The sequence below is a fragment of the Miniopterus schreibersii genome, assembly GCF_964146895.1.
Source record: "Miniopterus schreibersii genome assembly, chromosome: 1".
Taxonomy (NCBI): domain Eukaryota; kingdom Metazoa; phylum Chordata; class Mammalia; order Chiroptera; family Miniopteridae; genus Miniopterus; species Miniopterus schreibersii.
The window spans coordinates 37,769,631-37,795,470 of record NC_138101.1 but is presented as its reverse complement, the minus strand read 5'-3'; the positions used below and the strand labels follow the sequence as shown (position 1 = coordinate 37,795,470).

Below are 25,840 nucleotides of genomic sequence, written 5' to 3'. Positions count from 1 at the left end.
AGTTTTCTTCTGAGCCCATGAACTTTCTGGCATTTTTTATGTTGATATTTGTAAGGTCAGTATTTTAAATATTGTTTATTGCCTCCTATATACCATAATTGAAATCTGGTTAATATTTACTAGATGTACAGGTTATTTCCAAATATGAGTAACTGAGCCTCAGGTTATTGCTTCTAAACAATGAAGCTTTCCTACAAAACTAAAACTCTAAAATCTACAAATCTTGAATATTAACTAAGTTTCTAATATTTGTGTATATATTTAAGTAGAAAATATTTTTAGAGCAATTTCAATACCTGGTTGAACAGCATATCTTTCTGAATACATTTTACTTTCTCCTTATTACTGCTCAATCTTAAGTCACCTCATAGTTACTGATTAACTAAATCTGAAATTGTTCTCACAATCTAAAGATTTGGGGGTGGGGAGAATGAGATAGAAACATCAGTGATGAGAGAGAATCATTTGTTTTGGCAATTAGAGGCATGCATCTATTTATTTTTACATCTTTATTGCCTGCAAATTGTTAAGTGAGTTAGATGTGACCCAGCTTTGTAGATCTGTCCATTTCTCTTTTTCCCTCTGAGGATGTGTCTGAGCCTGCTGATTCCAAGATTTATCTTAAGAAATGAATGAGTCCCAATTTAGGACCCCAACCTTGGTTTTCTAATTCTACTTTTTTAAAATATGTTTTTATTGGTTTCAGAGAGAGGAAGGGGGAGGGAGAATGAGATAGAAACATCAATGATGAGAGAGAATCATCAATTGGCTGCCTCCGGCATGCCCCCTGCTGGGGAACCGGGCATGCGCCCGGACAGGGAATCGAACCATGACTTCCTCCTGGTTCATGGGTTGACACTCAACCACTGACCCACACCAGCTGGGCTCTAATTCTACTTTTAACAGAGAATTCTCCATTGGAAGTAATTAGGGCTGATTCAGATAATAATAAAATGGTACTTTCGTATCTTTTTCTCTATTCTTTGCATATAGGTTTCTGTATCAGTATCACTGTATGAAGAAGGGGTGAATATCAAAGCAGAATCAGGGCTCTCTTAAGTCTCTGGTTATAATACAATCATAGTATCAAACCTGTTTATTCTGGTGGAATACTAGAGGAAATCCCTTCCTCTGACTTGGGATAACGGTTTTTTGGGATTTACTTCTACTCCTTTGATTCTTCCTTCTCAGACTTTTTCTTAGGTTGCTCTTGCTTTGCTTGCATCATAAATGCCAGGTTCCAACTTTAGGATTTTTCTCTTAGTTCATACTACAATCATCCATTTCCATGATTTTTACTCTCTATTCTAGTAATACTTGAGGCTCTTTCTTCAGCTTTTTCTGTCCAAGCTCAAGCCTCGTTTTTAAATGCATACAAGCACGTAAATGTAAACCAGGTAAGATATTCAGTGAATATCTACTTCTTAGGGAAACATTGTACTACAGTGAAATCAATATGGTCTCTGGAGATGTTCATATCCTATTCCTGACATTTATAAACTGAAACTAGTTATTAAATTTTTCTTTTCCTCATATTTCTCAAGTGTAAATGAGAATAATAATTGTTATATCTTAAGAATAATATCTTAGTCTTAAAAGTTTTATGAAAAAACTATTAATGTGAAGTAGTTTTGGCGTAAAGTAGCACTCAACACCATTTGGATCCTTTTTCTTTTTATCAATATGTTTTTATTGATTTTAGCAAGAGGAAGGGGGAGAGAGAGAGAAACATCAATGAGAGAGAAACATCAACATCCATCGGCTACATCCTGCACCCCACCCCACCCCCACTGGGGACTGAGCCTGGAATTGAACTGGTGACCTCTTGGTGCATGGGTTGATGCTCAGCCACTGAGCCACACTGGCTGGGTGGGTCCCTTTTTCTCCTTCCTCTTCCCAAGCTTAATTAAATGGTATTACACCACTCAGTAACCTAAGCTAGAAATGTGGTGTCATCTTAGATTTTTTCCTATTTGTCATCCTCTAAATTGTTAATTATTTTTAATCTTTCCATTTCTTTTACCAAACAAATCTTAATACCATATCTTCCATTCCCTCTCCCTGCAATTGGCATCTGTCAGTGAACTGTTATAATACTCTTTTATGTGATCTTTTAGAGCTACTCTTGTTTCTAACCCAGCTTTCATACTTTATTCAAAGTGATATTTTTGAAATTTATCTCAGAGCTTATGGCTTCTCAATGTAAAATCTCTAAATGGTTCCCTGTCATCTACATTGGGGAGGCTAAGCTATATAGTGTGCACTTAAGCCCTCTTGGATGCAGCATAATGTAATGGCTAAGTATAAACGTTGGCGTGAGATCTGAATTTGCATCATCCTCCACCATTTATGAGTGTGATCCTCATCAAGTTATATAACCTCTTAAGTCTACTCTTTTCTTTCATTCAGTTTTTTAATACATTGATTCATTTAACAAGTATTTAATGAGAAAAATGTACAAATTGCAAATTAATCATAAAAAATAGTGCCTAAGAGCTCAGTAATTTACTGTGAGTTATGGCCATCTTTCTTTATAGCCTTTGTGTCACTCCTCACCAGTTTACTCTCCAGCATCCTATGTTTTTCTAGCCTTGTCAAACTTAATGTTTATATATTGTCAGAGATCTTATTTTACCCTACTTACAAGCTTAAAGCTAGACTATTATTGTTTAGTGTATCCTGACAGAAGATATGAAACTTTTAGGCTTCAGAGACAAAGAATTTCATTGCTTTATTATTTAGCAAGTAGCATGAACGTAAGTGTGGTGCTTCCAAGTCCAATGGGGGCATTGCCCTGGGCCAAAATGGATTTTTTATATATAGTGGGTTTACATCACATCTGAGAAACACTGAATTTTTAGGGCCCACCATTTTATGGCAAGCAGTAAGCAAGCTTGCTCTTTGTCTTAGAAAGAGACTCACCTCATCCTTCAAGGTTATGTGCTGCGAATACAACTCTGAGAAAAGACCCAAGTAAAGAGCAGTCAGGACCTTGATTGCTTGGTCCTACATATCTAAAGAGACATATAGGTGTGTGAAAGACCTATGCATTTCATTGAGCTATAATTGATGTATAGTAAACTTTACATATTTAATGTGTACAATTTGATGTGTTTTGACATATGTATTATACTCATGAAATCATCAACACAATTTAAGTAATGAACATACCCATAACACCCAAACATTTTCTTTGTGCCAGTTTGTAGTCCCTCCCTTCCTTCTTTCTCCAGCTACCATTTCCCCAGGCAACCAACCACTGATCTGCTTTTTATCATTATAGAATAGTTTTAATTTTCTAGAATTTATCCACATGGAATCATATACCATGTACACTTTTGGAGGGGTCTAGCTTCTTTCACTGAGCACAATGATTTTGAGATTCATCTTATGCTGTATTAGCAATTTTTTCCTTTTTATTGCTGAGTTGTATTCTATTATATGGCTGTATTGTAATTTATTTAACCACTTATTAACTGTTGATAGGCATTATAGTTGTTTCCAGGTTTTGGCTATTACAAATAAAGCTGCCATGAGAATTTATATACTCGTTTTAGAGTAGACATGCTTTTATTTACTCTTGGATAAACATCAAGAATTGAATGTCTGGGTTGTATGGTAAATGTATTTTTAACGTGGTTTTTTTTTTTTGAGGTTTTTTGTTTTTTTGTTTTTTGTTTTTTATGATTTTTAGAGAGAGAGAAGAAGGGGGAGAGAGAGAAACATCTATCAGTTGCCTCCTGCATGCCCCCTACCAGGGATGGAACCTGCAACTCTTGAGCATGTGCCCTGATCAGGAATTGAACTGATGACCTCTTGGTGTGCAGGACAACGCTCAACCAACTGAGCCACACCAGCCAGGGCTTGTTGGAAAGTTTTAAACTACAAATTTAATATCTAATAGATAAAATGATACTCAAATGATATTTCTTCTTGAGTGAGCTTTGGTAGTTTGTATCTTTCAAGGAATATTTTCATTTTTCTTAGTGGTTGAATTTAGTGGCATAAAGTTGTATGTAATATATCCTGAATATCCTTTTTAATCCCTGTAGAATATGAAATGATGTTTCCTTGCTTGTTTCTGATATTGGTAATTTTTCTGTCTATTTTCCTGGTCATTCTGGCTAGAGGTTTATCACATTTATTGTCATCTCAAAGAACCAGCTTTTAGTTTGTTGACTGAAGTGTGATTAAGTGGCACATGACTGAATACTTCTAGATCTCCTATGCCAGGATGTGAGTTATGTTGTCTTACATTTCACTTCTACATATGTTATAAACTCACAATATATTATTGTTTGGGGCTTAAATAATGTTATCTTTAAATGATATTTTAAAGTTTAAAAAAAGGTCTTTGTATTTATCCATATTCATTACTGGTATTCCCTATTTCTTTGTGTAAATTAAGATTTCCATCTGGTATCATTTACTTTAACATTTCTTATATTGAAGGTCTGCAGCAGTGAATTCTTTCAGCTTTTGTATGTCTAAAGAAGTCTTTATTTTCGTTTTTTGAAATTGAATATAGAATTTTAGGTTGACAGTTTTTTCTTTCAGTACTTTAAAAATGTTTTATCACCTAGTTCTGATTTATACTACTTCCTGGGAGAAAGTCAACTGTCATTCCTATTTTTCCTCTGTAATAATGTGCCCTCCTTTCTCTAATTACTTTAAATATTTTCTCTTCATCCCTAGTTTTAAACAATTAGTGTATACCTTGATGTCATTTTTTTTTTCTCTCATATTTTTTGTTCTTGGCTTTGTTTGCATTGTAGTCTGTAAATTTATTGTATTTCTAGAAAACTTTTAGCCATTAATTCTTCAAATATATTTTTCTCCCCCACCCCCTTCCAGTCTCTTTCAGGGATTCCAATTTCATGTATATTCGACTAAGTGAAGTTGTTCCACCACTCACGTATGCTCTGCTTATTGTTTTAGTCTTTTTTTGTTTTTCATTTCTGTTTTATTTCTACATATTCAAATTATTTCTGCAGTGTTAAATCTATTGTTAATTCTATCTGGTATATTTTTCATCTTAGATTTTGTAATTTTCATTTCTAGATATTTTGCTGCTAACGCTTTCCTCTACCTTCTTGAGCATATGGATTATAATTATAATTGTTTTAATATATTTAGCTAAAAATTCTATCATTTTTGTTACTTCCAGGTCTGTTCTATTGTTGATTTTTCTATTCAATATGAGTTGTGTTCTTCTGTGCTTTTGCATACCTGGTCATTTTTAATGCATGACAGACATTGTGACTTTTGCTTTTTTGGGTGCTGGATAATTTTGAATTCTTTTAAGTATTCTTGAGCTTTGTTCAGGGGCTCAGTTAAGTTACTTGGAAACAATTTTATTTTTTAAAGACTTTTAAGCTTTGCTAGGTGAAGCCAGCAGAGACTTAAATCTAGGACTGATTTTTCCCCATTACTGAGTGGTATTATTGTTCACATGCTCCTTTCCCCAGTTTGAGGTTGTTTCCTCATATGCATGTGCTGATTTTACTTAGCTGATGGATGACTCAAAGAGAACCTTCTACAGATCTCTGGTGCTCTCTGCGTTCATCTCTCTGCTTTCAAATTCTAGCCTACTTGAGGTCACAGCCCTGTCTTTTTAATTCAGGGAGACCACCAGGCTCTCTGGGTTTTCCTTCCTGCGCTGCAGCCTGGAAACTGTCCAAGCAGTAGGGCAGTCATAAAGCCTACCTGAGATTACTTCCTGAGTTTCTTACTGTCTAGTCTGAAATCTGTTTTTCCATTTCTATTTTCCAGTTCTCATTGAAGGCAGGAGAAGGATTATACCTGTTAATTCACCATGGCCAGAAGGGGAAGCCTTACATACATAATGTATCTCTTACATACCATTTTTTTCATGTTTTCCTTTTTTCTGGCGTAGGATGCTTTCCTTTTTGATTAAATTTTTAATGCCTGTTCAGCCCAGAATTTAACTTGGATGAACCTCATTTATGAAGCTTTCCATGATCTCCACTGATAGAGATAATTATTTCCTTTTCTGTATTTCAGATTCCCTTAGTTTCTGGTACTTCTTTATATAATACTTTGTAATGAATTATTTATCTTTTGTTCCAAATAACATGTTACAGGCATTCTGCTAAGTATTTTATCTTATTTAATTTAAACCTCATAGTACACATATGAGGTTGTTGCTTTTATGATCCCCTCAGAGTGCCAGTGCCTGGCTTGAAATAGATATTTTAATAAAATTTATGAATGCATGACGAAGATAATTGAAGTACATCCAGAAGAAAGTGATTAGAGTGTTGAGGGGGACTCAAAATGATGTCATTTTGGAATTGTTTAAGGAACTGGAGATGTTTAGCCTGGAGAAAGAAGACTCTGGAACCTGAATACCATCTTCAAATGTTTTGAGGGCTGTCACATCGAAGAGGGATTAGACGAGTTCCCTATGGCCCCAAGGAGGTAAAATTAGGACTAGTAGGTGAAGGCTATAGGGAGATACTGTGTCTTCATTAAAGAGAGAATATTTAATAAATAGGGCTCTCTAAAAGTAGAGTAGATTTCCTTGGTAATTTCTTTTTACTGGATACAATCACTGACGTCGCATGTCCACTTAATAGAGTCAGCTGTAATGGAACAATGCTGGACTTGAAGTTTACTCTAGGCTTTTTAAATCCCATCTCTACTACTTACTAACAATATGAACATCGTAGAATCTAAGTGTCAGTTGCAGAGTATCTGACATTGCCTAGCCCAAAGTAGGCACTTAATTAGTACCCTTCCTCTTGGTGGCCAAACATTGAAAAGGTATTTTCAGTTTTCAGAGGTGATTTAGGTAACGAGTATATCTGTCTGAGATGATACGATTCTTTGGAAAACTTTGGTTTGTATATATTAATTTTATTCTTTTTTTCTGTATGTTCTTTGTCATTTATTACCACATTTATGTTACAGCTATTTATTATTTTCCTAAGTAATCTTAAAAATAAGTTACGAGGTTAAGTCTGAGATGAAAAACATTTTTCATATACTTCTTGTGACCGTGAGCATAGAAAAATTCAAGTTCTCTGCTTCGTAGGGCGCACAGGTGTTGTTCTCGTGTGCCAGTTTATTTCTTTTGTTAATTTAGCAAATTGTTTTGATGTGTCTGTAATATGCCAGGCCCTATTAGTGACTGGGGATACAATAGTAAATAATGAATCTGCAATCTCCTAGGAAAAAACAGACAAATAGTGAAAATACACTGTGATAAATGTTATAATAGATTGAATGTAGGGTGTTACGGATGCACATAGAAGATTATCCAACATTGTCTTAATAAAGCTTAGGGTATCAGGTGAAGTATCATGGGGGGAAAGTAATGTATAAGCTGAGACCTGAGGACCCGTAGGAGTTATTCAGGCATAGAATATTGGGAAGTGGAATACTCCAGAAAAATATCTACCAGACAAAAAGAACATGCCATGTTTGGAGAACTGAAAACCTTTAGTACTTTTGGAACATGGACTTCAGTGGAGGGGTGACAAAAGTTGAGACTAAAGAGCCAAGCAGAGACTAGATTATGAACGGCCTTGTGACTAATGTTTGAATCTAGACTTTATCATAAGGAAAATAAGAAACCATTGGATTTGTTAAAGCAGGAGAATGATTTGACCAGATTTGCACTTTAGAAAGATCATTCATCTTTCTTAGCAGGAAGTTAATTGGTAATGCTGTAAAATTGAAAAAATCACGAAATAAAATTATAAACAGGTTATTGAGAAATAAGGGGGTAAATATTAGACGAAATAACTAGAAGAATGAGGAGTGGGAGTTGGGGTAGGGAAGAGGAAGGTCAGGGAACTGACTTTCTTTTTTTTTTTTACTCCTATAAATACTATAGAGGGATTTGACTACTTACAGTGTAGCATAGTGGTTAAGAGAATGGATGCTAAGACCAGACTGCCTGGGTTGAATCTTGCCCCCACTCTTTATAAGTTACTTAATTTCCCTATGCTTAAGTTTTCCTCTCTGTAAAAATGGGAGTAATAATAGAACTCATCTGTAGAATGTTTGTGAGGATTAAATGAGTTAGTACAAGTAAAACACTAAAACAATGTGTGGTGCATAGTAAACATTCAGTAAGTTACATATCAGTACTATTCAAATATTGATATACAAGGAGAATAGACAAATTTACAATCATAGCGGGGGATTTTTTAAATGTTGCTTTTAATAATCAAGAAAACAGGCAGACAAATCAGAACAGGTGTAGATTTCATCAACATGATTATTAAAATTAACCTAACGCATATGTAAAGAACGTTTTATCTAAAAAATAACAACTGTAGAATATGCATTCTTTTCAAGAACACATAGGACATTTATAAAATTGACCAGAGAAATCTTCAAATATTAAAGAGTAAAATCACAGATTATGATGTCTATTCACAATGCTTTTAATCTAGATGTTAACACAAAAGATAATTAGAAAATTCCCCCTTAAAATCAGAAATTTAAAAGAACACTTTAGATTAACCCGTAAGTCAAAAAAGAATCAGTTAAAATTGGAAAATAATAAATACTGTATCAAAATTTGGGATACTGTTTAAGATCAGTTGAAGTTTTCCATGTGTAGTTTAGAAAAGAAAGCCTGAAAATCAATGTGTTCTTATTTAGGAAACTAGGAAAAAAAGAAAATAGAAGAATAGAATTTACTAGCATAGGAAACATTTCAAAGGCCAAGTTCAGGGACATCAGCCGGCCAAAGTCTAGCCCTGTAAGCATGCTTAAAGTTCAGACCTATGTTAACTTTTTCCTGCTCAATAAGGATGTGAAACTACAAGGGCTCTGATACACTACCAGGAAGGTAGAGTAAGTTGATATATCTACTTTAAAAAATGGTTTGGCATTATCTAATAAAGTTAATCTTGCATTTCTTCTCTAGTGTAAGCACTATAGAAACTGTGACTCGTGTACCAGGAGACATATATGAGAATGTTCATGGACTTGTTATAGGCAACTGTGCAAAACTATAGAATAGTTAAATTATGATATATTATTACAGTAGAATGGCACAATACAATAGAATACACCAGAAATGAAAATGAATAGCTACATGTAAAACATAAATATAATTTCATTCAAAAGAAGCAAGACATAGAAGACATTCAAAATGATTCCATTTAAAAAGTTCCAAAACAGTTCAGGGATACACAAATAAAGGTGGTAAGACTATATAATACACTGTTTCATACATACCAGAGTAGATGTTCAATAGATATTTGATGAATAAATGGATAATTTTTATCTCTGAAATACATGGTTATTACCAATTTCAAAAGAAAAGTTTGGGTTTGATTATATTTTGTAGGGAGGAAGGAAGGAAATAAAAATAGCTTGTGCTTATGAAGTTTTTTTCTGACTAAACAAGAAATCCCTTTTCAGGTTTTTTTTATTGAATATGAATATCTGAAATACGGAAATTAAATAAACATCTGTTTTTAAACAAATATACATTAAACCAGTGTGTGTGTGTGTGTGTGTGTGAATTCCAAAAGAAATACTGGCAACCCAAGGAGTTCTGGAATTATTTGTTACTTATACTGAACTCATCTGTCAAATGATTGTCATTACGAATCCGTTGGAATGTCCATTATCTTCAAAAACTGGTGTAGTATCAAATGTATCGCTGTTTTGTTTTTCAAATAAACTCTTATTACTGGCTTTATTACTGTATCTAACTTTAAAAATTGCCAATGTGTATTTTTTGAAATTCCCGCCCTCATACTAACTTGTGACTGTTAGGATGAGTGACTTAACAAGGTCCTTTAAAGATATACTTTGTCAGCTTTTATAGTTAAAATAATATTTGAAAACTGCTTACTTTTAAGTCATCTAAACTCTAAGAAGGGAACCAATTGTTTGCTTCTGAGATTATGTTTACAGTGAAAGACCTAAAGTGGAAATGGCAAACTCGAATGCCTATTGTGGCCATGAAGTAATAAATGAGAGAAGCCGGTTGGGAATTGTGGCAAGTCTCTATAGAGCACAGAGTCCTTCCTATCTAATTAGGCAACTCCTACTCCATTCTGTCTGTTGTCATGAAGGAATGTAGACCTTGGTGCCAAATATAATTTTTGAAAATGTGTCATATTTAGCAATTAATTCAGAAAATTTAAACATCATGCAAATGATCCAGAACAAGTCTGCAGGCAGATTCTAGTTGCCAGGCTGTTTGCTAACAACTTTAAAGGGACATATAATTTTGATGAAGTAATTTATTGTTTTTCATTGTTTTTTACATATAGTCGACAGAGGTACGTTCTTGGAGACACAGCAATGCAGAAGATGGCCAAGTCCCATGTTTTCTTAAGTGGTATGGGTGGTCTTGGTTTGGAAATTGGTAAGTAGTACTTTTTCACAATTTTACATGACACTTTCGAGCATAATTTAAAGATTTAACACCTTCCCTATGTATTATTTGTATAAAGAAAATTAAATTCAAAACCTTGATCTGGTTTAGTTTTGATTCTTTTGGCAAAACTACTTCACATTACTGTTATATTCTTCCACAAGGAACCAGTAATGACTCTCTTGGTTCTCTTTGTGATGTTAATAACCATTTATGATCATTCTCTGTACTTGTTAATTCATTCTGGTAGAGCATACATACATATATTTATAACAATATGTTTGGAAAAACACACTAAGATTTTAAGAGTGATTATCTCAGTGTGATATGATTGTGGAAATTTTTATTTTATTTTTTGTTAACTTGTATCTTCTTAGGGACTTATATTTCTTAAGTAGTAAAAAAGTTAAAATTATATAGTCAAAGATGTGATGAAGCTCCGTGAAGACATATCTATTGTGTACTCCTAATATTAAGCTATTTTTTCTTTTTCTTTTAGCAAAGAATCTTGTTCTTGCAGGAATTAAGGTGAGTAAATATCCTTGGTAGGAAGAATTATTTGTTATAAACTTTTTTTTTCTTTTTTGCTTATCAGTAGTGGTAATACTGTTTACACTTTGACTTAGTTATTGTTTTTTCATTTAGTAGCAAAATTGTTTTAATAATTCTACTTCAGTCCTTTTAAAAAATTTTTTTATTGTAGAAAATTTTTTAATTAAATAAAAATAGAACAGTTTTGACAAAACCCCATATACCCATCACGCAGCTACAATTATCAACTCATAGACAAATTTACATTTTCATGTATGTCCTTCTCATCCCTCTCTACCCCCCCCATACCAAATTATTTTGTGTACATCCCAGACATCCTAATATGTAATCCTTAAATATTTTAGTATATAGCTCTAAAAGATAAGGGTCCCTTTTGAAAATGTAACCACAATACCATTTTCTCACCTAAATAATGGAATTTCATTGTATTTGTCATCTATTGCTGCAAAATAAATTACTCCAAAACTTAGCAACTTAAACAACAGAACCTATCTCAGTTTCTGTGGGTCAGGAATCAGCACAGCTTAGCTGGTTCCTCTGTTTGAGGGTCTCTAGTAAGACCCCAATCAAGATATTAGCAGGGTCTGCAGTCATTTAGGTAAGGATCTGCCTCCCCAGGTCGCTCAAGTAGTTACTGACAGGATTCAGTGGCGAAGTTGTGCCACTTCACATTCCCACCTCAGTTCTTTTTGGAAACGAGTTAATCAGAGGTCATCCTTGATTCCTTGCCATGTGGCCCTCTCCATAGGGCAGTTTGCTTCATCAGAGTAAGCTAACAAGATAAGAAAGGGAATGTTGTAGCAAGAACAATTAGTCTTTTGTAACCTAATCTTAGAAGTGAAATTCAATCCCCTGTGCTGTATTCTTTAAAAGCAAGTCACTAGGTCTGGTTTACACTCAAGGGGAGGGAATTATACAAAGGCCTGAATACCAGGAAGTGAGAATTATTGGGGCCATCTTAGAAGCATACCTGCCACAATCATTAAATATCTAGTTAGAGTTCAAATTTTCCCAATTATCTTATGAGATTTAAAAAAAAATTTTTTTTGTTCTAATCAGGATCCAAGTAAAGTCCATATACTAAACTTGTTTTCTTTTAATTTATAGATTTCCCTTCCCTGATTTTTTCCCTTGCAATTTGTTAAAGAAAGCAGGTTATTTATCACATGTATCTCTACCTCTGTATTTCCTATAAACTGGTAGTTATATTAAGACAGATTCATATTTGATTCTTGTGGCGCCACTACTTCACAGGTCATGTTTTGTTCTACCATCAGGAAGAAATAATAATATGTTATCTCTCTTTTTGTGGTTATTACTAGCTATTAATGATTATTGCCTAGATTCATTATTTTATTAGGGGCAGTAATACTCTAATTCTGCCATTTTCCTTTATTATCTGGAGTAATATTTTAGAAAGGCAATTTTTCATTCATTACATATTTGGTTCCACTAAAGTGTACATATGTGAAGAGCAGGTAAATGTTTGATATTTTCCCTCTTGCTTTACCAGTTTGCAAATCAGTGGTTTCCTATCATCCCCCAACAGTGGCCAGTGAACACGTGTGTGTGTGTGTGTGTGTGTGTGTGTGTGTGTGTGTGTGTGTGTGTGTGTGAACATCATGACAGACTCATCGATTTAAACAAATTTGTTTTGATCCATTGTAGTTGTTATTCTCATTGATGCTCAGATTGTTTCATCTTTGCTTATTGGGATCTTCTTCAAGTTCTTGAGTCCTTTGGCATATCCCACTAGTCTTTGATTGTCACTGGTTGTAAAGTTTTTTCAGCATAACAATTACAGTATTATTAATAACAATAATGATTACTGTTGAAAACAGTGTAAGACACTTTTTTTTAACCCTTAGAATATATCCCATCTGGATTTGTCAGAGAAATTAACTGGGGGTTTTTAAGTCACTTTAAATCATTCCTTTGGGTAGTTATGCAACAAATTCAATAGACAGTTTTATCCATTTATTTTTGCTTTGAAGTTTTAGGGATTGCTTTTTAAATTTAATTTAGTATTACTATACTAAATAATTCAAAGTCAGTTTTTAAAAAAAAGAATATTCACATAAATCTAGCTTCTCTGTACCCTATACCCTCCTTTCCTTGTTAGGTAACCCCCTTTTTTCATTTGTTTTTAAATATAAGCAAATGTATACAGATAAATGTCACAATCTATATGTTTGTTCATATTTATTCCCACCTACCTTTCTTAGATAAAGTGCGGTATTTTCCTCTACCTTGCTTTTCATCACGTAGTAGCATATCCTGGGATTACCCCCATAGTGGTAATATATAGTTCATTTTTTATACCTGCATAGATATACATTTTGTTGATGTAGCATATATTATTATGCCCATTTCTTCAGTGTTGGGTGTTTTGATTATGTCCAGTCTTTTGCTATTATAAATAATGTTGCAGTTAATACTCTTATACATGTCTTTTTGTATTTTTCCCTGTGTGTCTTGGGTATAGAGTTTTAAAAGTGGGATTGCTATATCAAAGTATAAATGTGCATGTCATTTTGCTAGAGATTGCAAAATTCCTTTCCATTGAGGTTGTGCAGCTTAACATTTCCACGATTGAAAATGCCTGATTCACCTCATTGTCATCAATGGAGTATATTGTCAAATTTTTGGATTTATGCCATTCTAAAGAATGAGAAAAGATACTTCATTCTTGAGCAAGATTGAACCCGCTTAAATATTTTACAGGGCCAAATGCATTTCTTTTTCAGTATGATTCGTGTTCATATACCATGCCCTTTTTTTTTTAATCCTCACCCCAGGGAGGGCCCTGGCTGGTGTGACTCGGTTGGTCGGAACATTCTCCCATGCACCGGAAGGTCATGGGTTCATTTCTCGGTCTGGGCACATGCCTGGGTTGAGGGTTTGATCCCTACCAGGGCGCTTATGGGAGACAACCATTGATGTGTCTCTCACATCAATGTCTCTCTCCTCTCTCTCTTCCTCCCTCTCTAAAAAGTCAATAAAAAAATTTTTTTTAATTAAATCCTCACCTGAGAATGTGTTTTTATGTATTTTTAGAGAAAGAGGAAGGGAGAAACAGAGAAACATCGGTCAGTTGCCTAGCCTGTACACACCCCTCTTAGGGATTGAACCCACCACCTTTTGGTATACAGGATGATTGCTCCGATGAACTGAGCCTCCACCTGGCCAGAGCCCGTGCCCCCTTTTTTAAAATTAATATCCGTAGCCTGTAATACAAGCTACAAAAATTTTTTCCAGGTAGTTATCTTTCTTACTTTGAACATGGAACATTCAAAAATGTTCATGTGAATTTTTTTTATTTTTATATGTTGATTTATCTAACATGCTACTTTTCCTAAATTTAAATTCTCTTACTGTTCAAAGTACTTTTTTCATTAATTTTTCTGGTTTTCCCGATAGGTATAGTCATTTCATCTGTGAATAGATCTAATTTACCTCTTTCCTAATTCTTAAACCTTTAATTACTTTCTGTTGTTTAATTACACAGGACAGTAATATAATGTACATAGTGTTGTAGATAGTGAACATCTTTGTCTTATTTTGAATTTAATACATACTTTCCTCTTTTTTGAAGGCACTTACAATTCATGATGTAGAAAAATGCCAAGCATGGGATCTAGGAACCAACTTCTTTCTCTGTGAAGATGATGTTGTTAGTATGAGAAACAGGTGAAGATATTTTGATGTATTATCATAGGATTTTTTTTTTATTCTTGCAATTACTTAGAATATTATCTGTTCCCAGAACACTAGTTCAGTTGTAGTTGTTTAGCTCATTACCATGAAGTCACACTACCATCAATAAATAAGTATTGACATATACTTATTTAATTACTTCTATTTGTCAGATTTTTAATACATTCACATTGCTACCTAGGAATGAATTTTTTTCCTTTTTTTTTTTTTTTTTTGATATGTCTTTATTGATTTCAGGGAGAGGAAGGGAGAGGGAGAGAAAGAGATAGAAACATCAATGATGAGAAGGTCATTAATCAGCTGCCTCCTGCATGCCCCCTACTGGGGATTGAGCCAGCAACCCAGGCATGTGCCCTGACTAAAATTGAACCTCGATCTCCTGGATCCTAGGTCGATGCTCAACCACTGGCCATGCTGGCTGGATGGGAATGAATTTCTTTAAGATTGTTAAAGGAGGCCTTTATTATTGCTGAATCATTAAAAGACTTAAGGAGTTTGGAGCTTGAAACTATAAGGGTACACTTTGAGATTGTGTCTTACTATGGAATACAACAATATGCTACATCTCAAGGTTGTGTAGTTATCTCTAAATATAAATAAATTTCAGCTTTTTTCTTCTACAGTTTATTAAATTTCCATTGAAATTTTGTAACATTTAGATTCCTCTGATGTAAAAGTGTCCAAGTTTGAGAGATTGAGTATATTGAATGAAAGAATACTAAAGGTCATTTCTTTTTTTTTTTTAAGGGCTGAAGCTGTTCTTCAACATATTGCAGAACTAAATCCATATGTTCATGTCACATCATCTTCTATTCCTTTAAATGAAACCACAGATCTCTCCTTCTTAGACAAATACCAGGTTGGTGCCCCATTTAATATCAAAGGTTATTGGCATATTTCAAGGCAAATTATTAAGTATTAATGTGATATAACTAATTTAACCTAGTCTGTTGAGCAGAACAAAAAATTTTAGGACAAAAGACTTCCTTTAGAATAATATATTTCAATTGTTTCATTTTTGGCAAAGGGCCTATGAACTTCGGACAAAGCAATTACATCAGTCAGCTATTTTCACAGTAATGTGCATAAATCCACCAAAATGCAATGGTTTATAGCATCATGCATTTCTTATGTATTTGCATGTCAATTGGAGTTCAGCTATTCTAGGTTGAACTTGAACTCAAGTCTGAGTTCTTGTGCCTCTCTCTGGGATCAGGGAGCTACCTAGGATGTAGTCTCAATGGCAATTGCAGAAATGCAAAGGGGCAAGCATATGTCAGTCTTCTGTGTTACTTCCATTAATAATACATTAGCCAAAGCAAGTCACGATCAAGCCCAAAATCCAGGAACAGGAAAGTACACTCTTCCTAAGGTTTTTGGGTAAAAGGTGGCATATAATCCAATTACAGAAGAGTAAAAAAGGGGGATCTACCTTAAATAACCTTAAAAAATAAAAATTCTAAGCACCGTGGATATTCTAAAAGTGACTAGATTTACCCTGATTTTTCCTGTGATTAGATTATTATGTTACTGTCTAGGAAAAGGCTCTCTACTTTAGACACTTGTGTGTCCTCACAACAAGCAATTCTCAACTCTGGCTGAGAATTTTGTAGCGTTGATGGGATAAGTTAGATTCAGTATATACTCAGAATTTTTTTTTAAACATGTTTTTATTGATTTCAAAGAGAGAGGAGGGGAAAGGGGGAGAGAGAAGCATCAATGAGATAGAGACATCAATCTGCTGCCTCCCGCACCCCCCCTACTGGGGATCGAGCTCAAAACCCAGGCATGTTCCCTGACTGGAATCGATCTAGCATCCTCTTGGTGCCTGGGATGACGTTCAGCTGATTGAGCCACCCCAGTAGGGCTGTACTCAGTTAGAATTTGGTTTTACCCTGTTTACAAGCTAAGTTAACCTGTTTCTATTTGATGGAGCTGGCAGAATACATGAGGTTCTTGGGTTACAGACTTAAGGACTTTACTATTCAGAACATGGTAAGAACTACAAGTATTATATTTGCCTCATTTCTCCTTGCCTTCCTCCAGATCCTACTAGTGAAATGCACAGAGCACATGTAGTGGGTTCCTTTAGGAGAGAGGAACACTGAGCTTGGTCTTACTGTTTTACAGCAAGCAGTAAACAAGCTTGCTTCTTTGTGTCCCAAAGGGGGGAGATGTTACCTCATTCCTCAAGTTGTTTGAGACATATACTATTCCTGAGAAATAGTGCAAGGAAAAAATGATCAGAACCTTGAATTCATGGTGTACCTAGTGAGATGTATGAAAAGTGAGGCACCCATGGAGAAATATCTCCTTGCAGGAAGCACGCCATATTCTGAGCTAGATAAATAACACTAAATTAATACCTGGATATTTGTAGTGAAACTAAGTTATACAAGTCATGGAAACCAGCAGCAGGGAAAGCCCTGGATGAGTCTGGCTCTGCTAATGATCCTAAGAAAGTATTTGATCTTTATCAGTCTGAATGACTTACGATAAAATCTGATTATAGAACCTCAACTTATCTCACAGGGTAATGATAAAAAATAAATTAAGCATTGAAAATTATAATTTGCTATTTATTACAGAACTTGGTGGTTTCACTAATGAAACTGTAGTAAAGCAAAAGTAGTTATATTTGTGAATCTGTTGAACCTCTGAAATAAAAGAAAGCTAAGCCAACTAATGTATCTCTTTAAAAGTGTTACTGTTACCCCTTTAAGCAAGCATTTTTAAATAGCGTCCTGGTGACTAGGTTTGTGTTTTCATGGCAGTGACAGACAAAACAAAAACTCTAACCATTTGGAGTACATAAGAACCACATAGGAAATTAAAGTTTGTTTCTAGTTATGAAGCCTATGAGGGTAATTGGATTTAGTGTGAGCAGGTTTTCCCTTGTCTATGTTATCTTCGCTTGTTATTCCATACCTCTGAAGACACTAACCTTAGAACGGACTACAATAGAATAATTTTTTTTATAAGGAAAAGAGTGTATTTTTAGCGTAATGCAAATTGAAATGCTTCCAATTTAGAAGTTGTACATTACCAAAATAATTGTGTACTCTCTACTCTTTAATTCCTTGTTTTCTTCTCAACAGTGTGTGGTATTGACTGAGAGCAAACTTCCATTGCGAAAGAAAATCAATGAGTTTTGCCGTTCTCAGTGCCCTCCAATTAAGGTAATAGTATCATTTAATAATGACATGTAATTAACCAAAGGAAGAACACTTGCACTATTACAATTTCTAGCTTTTCATTGGGTTATATAAGAAGCTCTTTTTATATGAGGACAATCACAATAATATTTTTTTCTTTAAGTTTGTTGTCACAATTATTTTATATTTTTAAAACTAAGATCTAAATTAGGTTTATAAGGAGATTGCCAAAACTAAGGAAGAATGAAGATTAGAAATAGAAAGGATGATAAATATTGAATTCATCATCCAACTTTAAATGTGGTGTGATGATGGTATGTTTGTTCTTTTAACAAATTCATTAAGCGTTTACAGTTCTAGACACTAGGAATACATTAGTGAATAGGATGTACAAATTTTTCTACTCTTGAAAATTACTTTCTAATAGGAAAGATATATGATAAACAAGCAAAAACAATACATAGTTTCAAGTCCTATCAAGAAAAGAGCTAGGTAAAGAATAGAGTATAATCTCATGTCAGGACAGGGACCCGTGCCGGTTCTCTTAGATTAAATATCAGAGAAAGTCTTTTCTGAGATGATGCTTGAATAGAGCCCTGAATAATGAGGAAGAGCCAGCTAAGTACACATCTGGGGAGGAGCAGTAAAAGCAATGAGAAGTACAAGTGTAAAAATTCACTTGCTGTGTTTGAGAAACAGCAGGAAGCAAGCAGGACCAGAATGGGAGTTTGGGTAAAGAGGAGAGAGTAGTAGGAGTAAAAGATACCAGAAGATTAGGTTGGAGAAGTAGTTGGAAGACCATTTTCTTATAGATCAGAGTTGAGAATGTCTGAGCTTTAAGACTGTGAATTTTTGTTTACTTTATATTTTTAAAAGTTCATTCTGGTTGTGCTGTATGGAGAATAGACTAGCAGTTTTTAAAGTGTGGTCCAAGGACACTGAGACCCTTTCATAATATTTCATGTTACTAAGATGTTATTTGCCTTTTTCACTCTGATTGATTCTCTTACACATTGACGTTTCCAGTCTTTCATGTGTGGACATTGCTCTGACAGCTAATATAGTGTGTGTGTGCGGGGGGGGGGGGGGGGGGGGGCGGGGGGGCGTGGGTGCACGCGCGTGTTCTTGTGCTTGAAATGTTTTTCAATTTTAATTTCTGACACAATGAATATCAATAGGTATAACCGACATAAAAGCTCTTTGGGTCCTCAGTAATTTTTAAGAACATGAAGGGTCATTAAATCAAAAAGAAAGAGAACTGTTGAATTACAAGAGTAAAATAGAGGCAGTGAGGCCAATTAGGAACTAATGCACTAATCCAGGTGAGAGATACTGGTGCCTTATTCAAGAGAGGTGTGAATAGGGATTGTGAGTTACTGAATTTGTTTAAAAAAAAAAAAAGACTGCCAGAACTTGAGAGTAGATCAGTGTGAGCTGTGAAGAAAAGAATGATGAAGAGTAACTTCTAGCTTTTGTTCCAGACAATTACGTAGGTAGTGGTGACATTGGGAATACTGGAAAGAGGTTTGATGAGAAAACTCAAAATTCTTCCCCTGCAATTGAATACGTATTACTAACTTCACCTCCTTTGTGGGTCATTTGTTTCTTTAGAAACAGCTAGTTTGAAATGGCCACTGAGCCAAAATTAAACTATATAAAATGGGTGTGCTGAAAATTTTTGGATTGTGGTCTTACATAGCATATTTACACTTTGCAGAATGTTTGTGCTGTGGTTCACAATTTAAATTGAGCAGATGAGTAAGATATAGAATGGTCAGTAAACTTATAACAGGTCATGTAAGTTTTAAAAAATAATTACAGTAGTTTATAAACTAAAATCCTTATTTATGTAGTTGACACACATATTTACATTTTAAAAGTTGTTTTGAAAAGGAAGAAATTGTCCTCAAGTCTGAGCTTTTAAACTTAAATATAAAAGTTCTGTTCAGTTTTATTTCTCATAAAAATGGCTATATGTTACCTATTTTGTTAGTAAAGGCAGTACATGATCAAGTAAGAGACAGTGTCAACAACTCTAAAAATAACTGAACACGAAACAATTTCTTTACAGATTTAGAATAGAGAAGAATGTATAATAAAAATCGCTTTTAATAACACATTTATGATTCTGTTGAAGAATCTGATTTTTACCTTTCATTATTTTGATGTACACTGTCAGTTCCTCATCCTCTTTTCTGATGACTCCATTCTCAGTTTTTACCTCTGTTTTATTTTCATTATCTACTGCTTTTGGTGAATGGACACTCCATTCTTTTCTAAAATGAAAAGTAAGAATTCACTGCTAGACCATTAAATCAAGATCATCTGCTTCTTACATTACTGTGCTTGACATTTAGGGCAAGGTAGGAATTTTTGTTATTTAAAAGTCATAGAATGTGTAATTATGATGTGCTGATGTTGCTTCTAATTTGGTAACATTAGATATCTAGTCCCAGATACCAAAATCCTTGATTCCTGAACCAATTTACAGTCAAATAATTTATTCTATTTATGTTTTACTTTATATCCCAAATGATATACTTAATTATAAGTGAAATTATCATAAAAGGGCCTAAGATAGTTGAGCTATTTTTTTCCTTTATATAAATAGATGAACTTGTTTTTATCATTTTACAGTTCATTAGTGCAGATGTACATGGAATTTGGTCACAGTTGTTTTGTGATTTTGGTGATGAATTTGAAGTTTTAGATACAACAGGAGAAGAACCAAAAGAAATCTTCATTTCAAATATAACGCAAGTATGATTGTATATGTATATTGTATATGTATAGGATTAATTTTTTAAGTTGATGTGAATACTATTCTTTTAAAGGTGGTATTAGCAAAATATTGTAATATGCAGTATTTTTCAGTTGTACAAGATTTTAAGGTAATTCATGAAGGAATGTTTTGTTAATTTCTTGATTGCATTATATTAAAGCTAAATTTAAGTTAGACTACTAAAAGAGTATTTCTGATTCCTTCTACCATTATTTAATAACTGGAAGACCAATATTTGCTTATGTCATAAACTTTAATTTTAATTTTGTTCTATGTCATGTTGCTGTGGGACATGACTTGTGATTCAGTGTTTGCTGAATTATTCATTGTGTCAGATCATAGATGTACTATGTCATAAGTCACCTGGCCCTACAGTGTGACTCCAGGAAGATGCACACTTAAGTTATCATAGACAAAACCTGTCATATTTTTAAAACATTATTTGGAGGAGGAAAAATGTTTTAAGAATTAACTAATCTTCAAGTCGAAAGGTCTTTGGTATCATGTCAGCTTAATGGTTTCATTCCCTAAAAAGGAAAAATTATGATTTATTTTTACTCTTTCTTCTTAGCCTGTATCACTAACTTCATTTGCACTTTTTATAAACAGTTTACATTGAAAGCTCCAAAGAAGCCAACATAAGTGAATGATAATATACTTTTAATAGTATTGTGCTTCTCACTTTTTGCTTTATTTTTAAACCCAATGTAATGTTGCCTTTTTTTAAGAAAAATTTATTGAAAAATTCTGTGTGTCTCTCTGCTTATAGAATGGTTTATTATTTAGCCTTATTTACCTTCTGTAGTTGTTTACAGTTTGTTCCTGAGAATATCATGCACTTAGAATAAGCTCCAAAGGAGATTATGAATTCTTCTATTGCATTGGTATTTCCTTTTATTGAATAGAGCAGGAAATATGGCAGTTATCCCTAAAGAATTAAAAAATATCATAAATGTACCCATTTAAGTTACCTGCAAGGAATTATTTCTCCTTCTTAATAAGTTCCTTGTCAGTTCTATTCTTCATGAGATATTAGCAAAACCACATCACATTAATTTTATCTACATGTTTATGATCATAATTTTATTCTTATCCAAGTCATTAAGCAGCAAGAGAATTTTTAGAATCTACACAATTATAAAAGAGAGATAATTCCATTAGATTTCATGTAGATTAAAGTATTAATCACTCTAATCAAGCAGTGTATAGGATTATGTGCAGTTAGGTACTGTCTGGGCCTTGACCTGTCTCATCCATCCTCTTTGGTGAAATAAGCTAATTTGATTCTATTTTTATCCTGAGAAGCTGGCCGGGCTGCACAGTGTTTCTTTGCTTTAAAGTGTTGGAACTCCTATGTGGCATCTCTGTTTCCCCCTAGCTAGAAATTATATTTTAAACATGAATAATAAAATAATAAGTTTTAACTGTTTTGTGACAGTTATTTAACTGTTTTAACTGTTTTGTGACAGTTATTTAAAGGCTTGATTTTACTAAGGAAGGGGAAGAATGGCTTGGAATTCTGAGGGGGCAGTTTTGAGAATTTTATGATTGCATGGTATTTTTTGTGTGAGATTCGTAATTTGTACGAAAAAGTAACACATGAACTTGTTTGTTAATTGATTACTCTTTTTTTTTAGGCTAATCCTGGCATTGTCACTTGCCTTGAAAATCATCCTCACAAACTTGAGACAGGACAATTTCTAACATTTCGAGAAATTAATGGAATGACAGGCTTAAATGGATCTACACAACAAATAACTGGTAAGTTGATGTGTTTTATTAATTGATTTATACTTATTCATTCTGCACATTTATAGTTCGGACACTATACTCAGTGTTGAGAACACAGCATCAACTCAGACAGACGTGATCCAGTTCTTGGCCTCGAAACACTCAGTCTACGTGAGGAGATATTAACATTAAGTAATGATGGTATAACAGGTGTTCTGGGAACTCTAAAATTAGCAGGGAGACCCTGGCCAGGCAGGTCAGTTGGTTAGTTTCATCCAGAAACACCAAGGTTGCAGGTTTGATTCCCAGTCAGGGCGCATACAAGAAACAACCAATGAATGCATAAATAAGTGGAACGACAAATCAGTGTTTCTTTCTCTCTCTCTCTCAAAATAATATATATATTTTTAATGTCTTTATAAATTTAGCAAGGAAACCTACCCAATTATGGTGCCACAGTAGTACAGACAAGGTTTCTTGATTAAAATTTGAAGATTGCATTGGCTTAGGAAGGTGGTGAAAGATTATTGTATGCAGAGACAAACAGTAAGAGGCAAGACAGAATTCAAGGAACTGAAACATATACTATGGTAGGGCTGGCAGTGGGAGCTGAAGATAGCAAGAATCTAAGACATTTAGGAGAAAACTTTATATATCGTGTATTTCAGGTGAGTGAAGATTCCAGCATGGGCGACTTACTCACTTAGGGAATACAAGACAGGGAACAGGTTTTGGAGAACAGATAATGAGTACTGTTTAGGCTTCTAGAGTGAGGTGGAAATACATGTTTTTGTTCAGTTGCTTGGAATGAAGAAATGAATGGATGTTACTACAGACAAGTTTGTGGGTTTGTTGGCAAGAAATAGAAGACATCTGTTTTTTCAGTGGACAAAGATGAGATCATTTCCTGGTGGAGAGTAGAAGTACCAAGACCAGAGAGTTGAGAATGTACATTTTAAAAAATAGGATTGTCAGGCATCATTTAGGGCCCATTTGAAGTTGAAGATAATGAATTTATAGCAGTGTTAGTCTGCATAGTTTGCTATTTTCCTGCAGCCATGTCTAAGAGCTAAAGACATTGCTAGACATCTTATAGGGAGCAAGTTTGTACCTGTTTAGCTGAGAGTGATTCAGTTTTATCTTTAGAGCATTTTAAAGTATAATTATGTGATTAGTGTATAGACTAGTAAGTGGATTACTTTTTCTTTCTTTCAATGACTACAGAATGGATCCTTAGGAAAAATTAGTCCCTGTTATAAACTTTATAGAAAAACAACTTTGGATCTGAACTTAAGCACCTTTAGTAACAAAACTATTGGATTTTTTTCCCAGTCTACCTCTAAATATGTAAACTACAGGTTCACATCATTGGTATTAAAGAATTTGTATCTGTTTTTGCAAATAATGATTCAATTGATCATTTAGGATTATCATTTATTATTTTGGGGTCCAAGCCATGGTGGATTATGATGATGGATCAAACTCTTGAGAATACATATAAAAGGAGGAGCCATTGAATATGAAGGAATGAAAAGAAACAAAACCCACATTTTGTCCCCAAAATTTTTAGGGCAGAGATGAAATATTTAAATAGAGTGACTGTTTATGAAACTTTTTAAATAACATTTATTGGTATTTACTCATCCAAGGTAATTTTCTGTTATTTGAAAAACTTTTTAAAATATTTTATTTAAAATTTTTTTTATTTCAGAGAGAGGAAGGGAGAGGGAGACATGTATATATGTTTAAATAGAGTTTAAAATAAGTATTATTTCAAGCCTCCTCCCCTTTCCAGAGGTACAGCCACTAAGTTTGATATTTACTCTGCTGATCTTTTTCTCGTTACTTAATATATGAGGCTTGTGGGGAGAAAGAGCTTACTGTGTGTTTCACTGAATTTTTTAATAAGAAAATTGTTCAAAAACAATAAAAGTGACGTGCTTGAAGTGAAAACTTTTCTGCCTACCTGTGGCTCCCAATCAGTTCTCATCCATTTACTGGTTCTTAGTTTATTGTATGTTCTTCCAGGTGTTTCTTATACTTTTCTACATGCAATGTATCATATTATGCATTTACCCTTTGCCTTTTTACTAAACAAAATAGCTACATGATCTTTTCACATCAGTAATTGCAGAACATTCTTTTTGTTTTTTTCCTTTAAATTTTCTTTCATGGCTGCATTGTATTTCATGCTATGAATGAATTGTATCAGAGTATAATTTTAATTTGCATTTTAAATATTATGAATGAGATTAAGTAGACACTTAAGTTTTAGTGCTATTTGCTCTTTAATGTTAATCACCTATCCTTTGCCCTTTTTCCTATCGAGTTGTTGATTATTTAACCATTCTTTGGAACTCCTAATATATAAGGCATAGTTGCTGGGTGTTTTGTTTTTTTTAATATAAATTAACAAATATTTTTTCTGGTTTGGCGTTTGACTTTGCTTGTGATTGGTTTTTACTGTGTGCATATAATATGGAATTTAAAAATTTTTATTTTATGATTTTTATTTTGAGTCATAATTAGAAAAGTCTTCCTCACTGAAAAGTTTTAAAGAAATTTTTCTCCCGTGCTTCTATCTTAATATATGTTTGGCATCATCTTTGACATTTAAAACATTTACCCATTTGGAATAGATACTTTCCCAGATGGCATTTTTCCCCAAAGATTTATTAAATAATCTTATCGTTTCCTTATCACCTTCCTTAATTGTATACCTTATGAGTTTATTTCTGAATTCTCTAATTTATTCTGTTTGTCTGCCTGTCTGTTCTTGAGCCAGTGCCACACTTTATTAATTATTATGTGTAATTACTACTAATTATTGAGGCTTTATAAAATATTTAAATATCTAATAACTACCTGTCATTATTATTTTTCCCTTTGAGTTTTCTTGACTATTTTTAAATACTTAAATTCACATTGGAAAACTAATTTGTCTAGCTCTCCACACTTCCTCCCACTCCTAACCCCCTATCTCCCACCAAAAAAAATGGATTTTTACTGGGATCGTCTATAATTTTGTAAATTAGGGGAAATTAAAATCTTGATGATAATTCTTCACACTTCAGTACCTCTATCAGTAAATAATGGTTTTCTTTTTTTTCTTTTAGTGGTATCACCATTTTCTTTTAGCATTGGTGATACTACAGGACTGGAACCTTATTTACATGGAGGCATAGCTGTCCTAGTTAAGACTCCTAAAACATTTTACTTTGTAAGTATTTTTTTTTTTCCTGCTTAAAAAAATTTCTTTCTCTACAGAAGAAGAATGGCAGAAGGGGAGGGGGGACTATTAAAATGAATAGTCAGTTAATCAAACAGTAAATAATTTAAAGCCTGAACAGATTTTATTTTTTTTAATTTGCACCCACTTTGAGGAAAATGGTATCAATCTAAGAAACTGGTAACAGATTTACAGCTAGAAAACCATATGCATATAATTCAGTTCCTCAAAGGCACTACACTTTTGTGAATCATCAAAGTCAGTCATACTTAGTTACTTTATAAAACAAAAGATGAAACAGT

General features: G+C 33.7%; 1 protein-coding gene across 2 annotated transcripts in view; it reads left to right on the top strand.

Annotated features, from left to right (window-relative positions):
• UBA6 (ubiquitin like modifier activating enzyme 6) overlaps positions 1-25,840 on the top strand; it is a 67,513-nt gene that overhangs the window by 6,226 nt on the left and 35,447 nt on the right. The window contains exons 1-9 of one of the 2 annotated variants that reach the window (XM_081141732.1): positions 6,343-6,441; positions 10,269-10,363; positions 10,872-10,900; positions 14,520-14,614; positions 15,389-15,500; positions 17,740-17,820; positions 20,434-20,556; positions 22,216-22,339; positions 25,426-25,529. In XM_081141732.1, the coding sequence (XP_080997858.1) occupies positions 6,428-6,441; positions 10,269-10,363; positions 10,872-10,900; positions 14,520-14,614; positions 15,389-15,500; positions 17,740-17,820; positions 20,434-20,556; positions 22,216-22,339; positions 25,426-25,529 (777 nt within the window). In that variant the 5' untranslated portion in view covers positions 6,343-6,427. Of the gene's footprint in view, positions 1-6,342; positions 6,442-10,268; positions 10,364-10,871; positions 10,901-14,519; positions 14,615-15,388; positions 15,501-17,739; positions 17,821-20,433; positions 20,557-22,215; positions 22,340-25,425; positions 25,530-25,840 lie in introns of those variants that run through there. The other variant, XM_081141731.1, reaches the window with a different exon arrangement.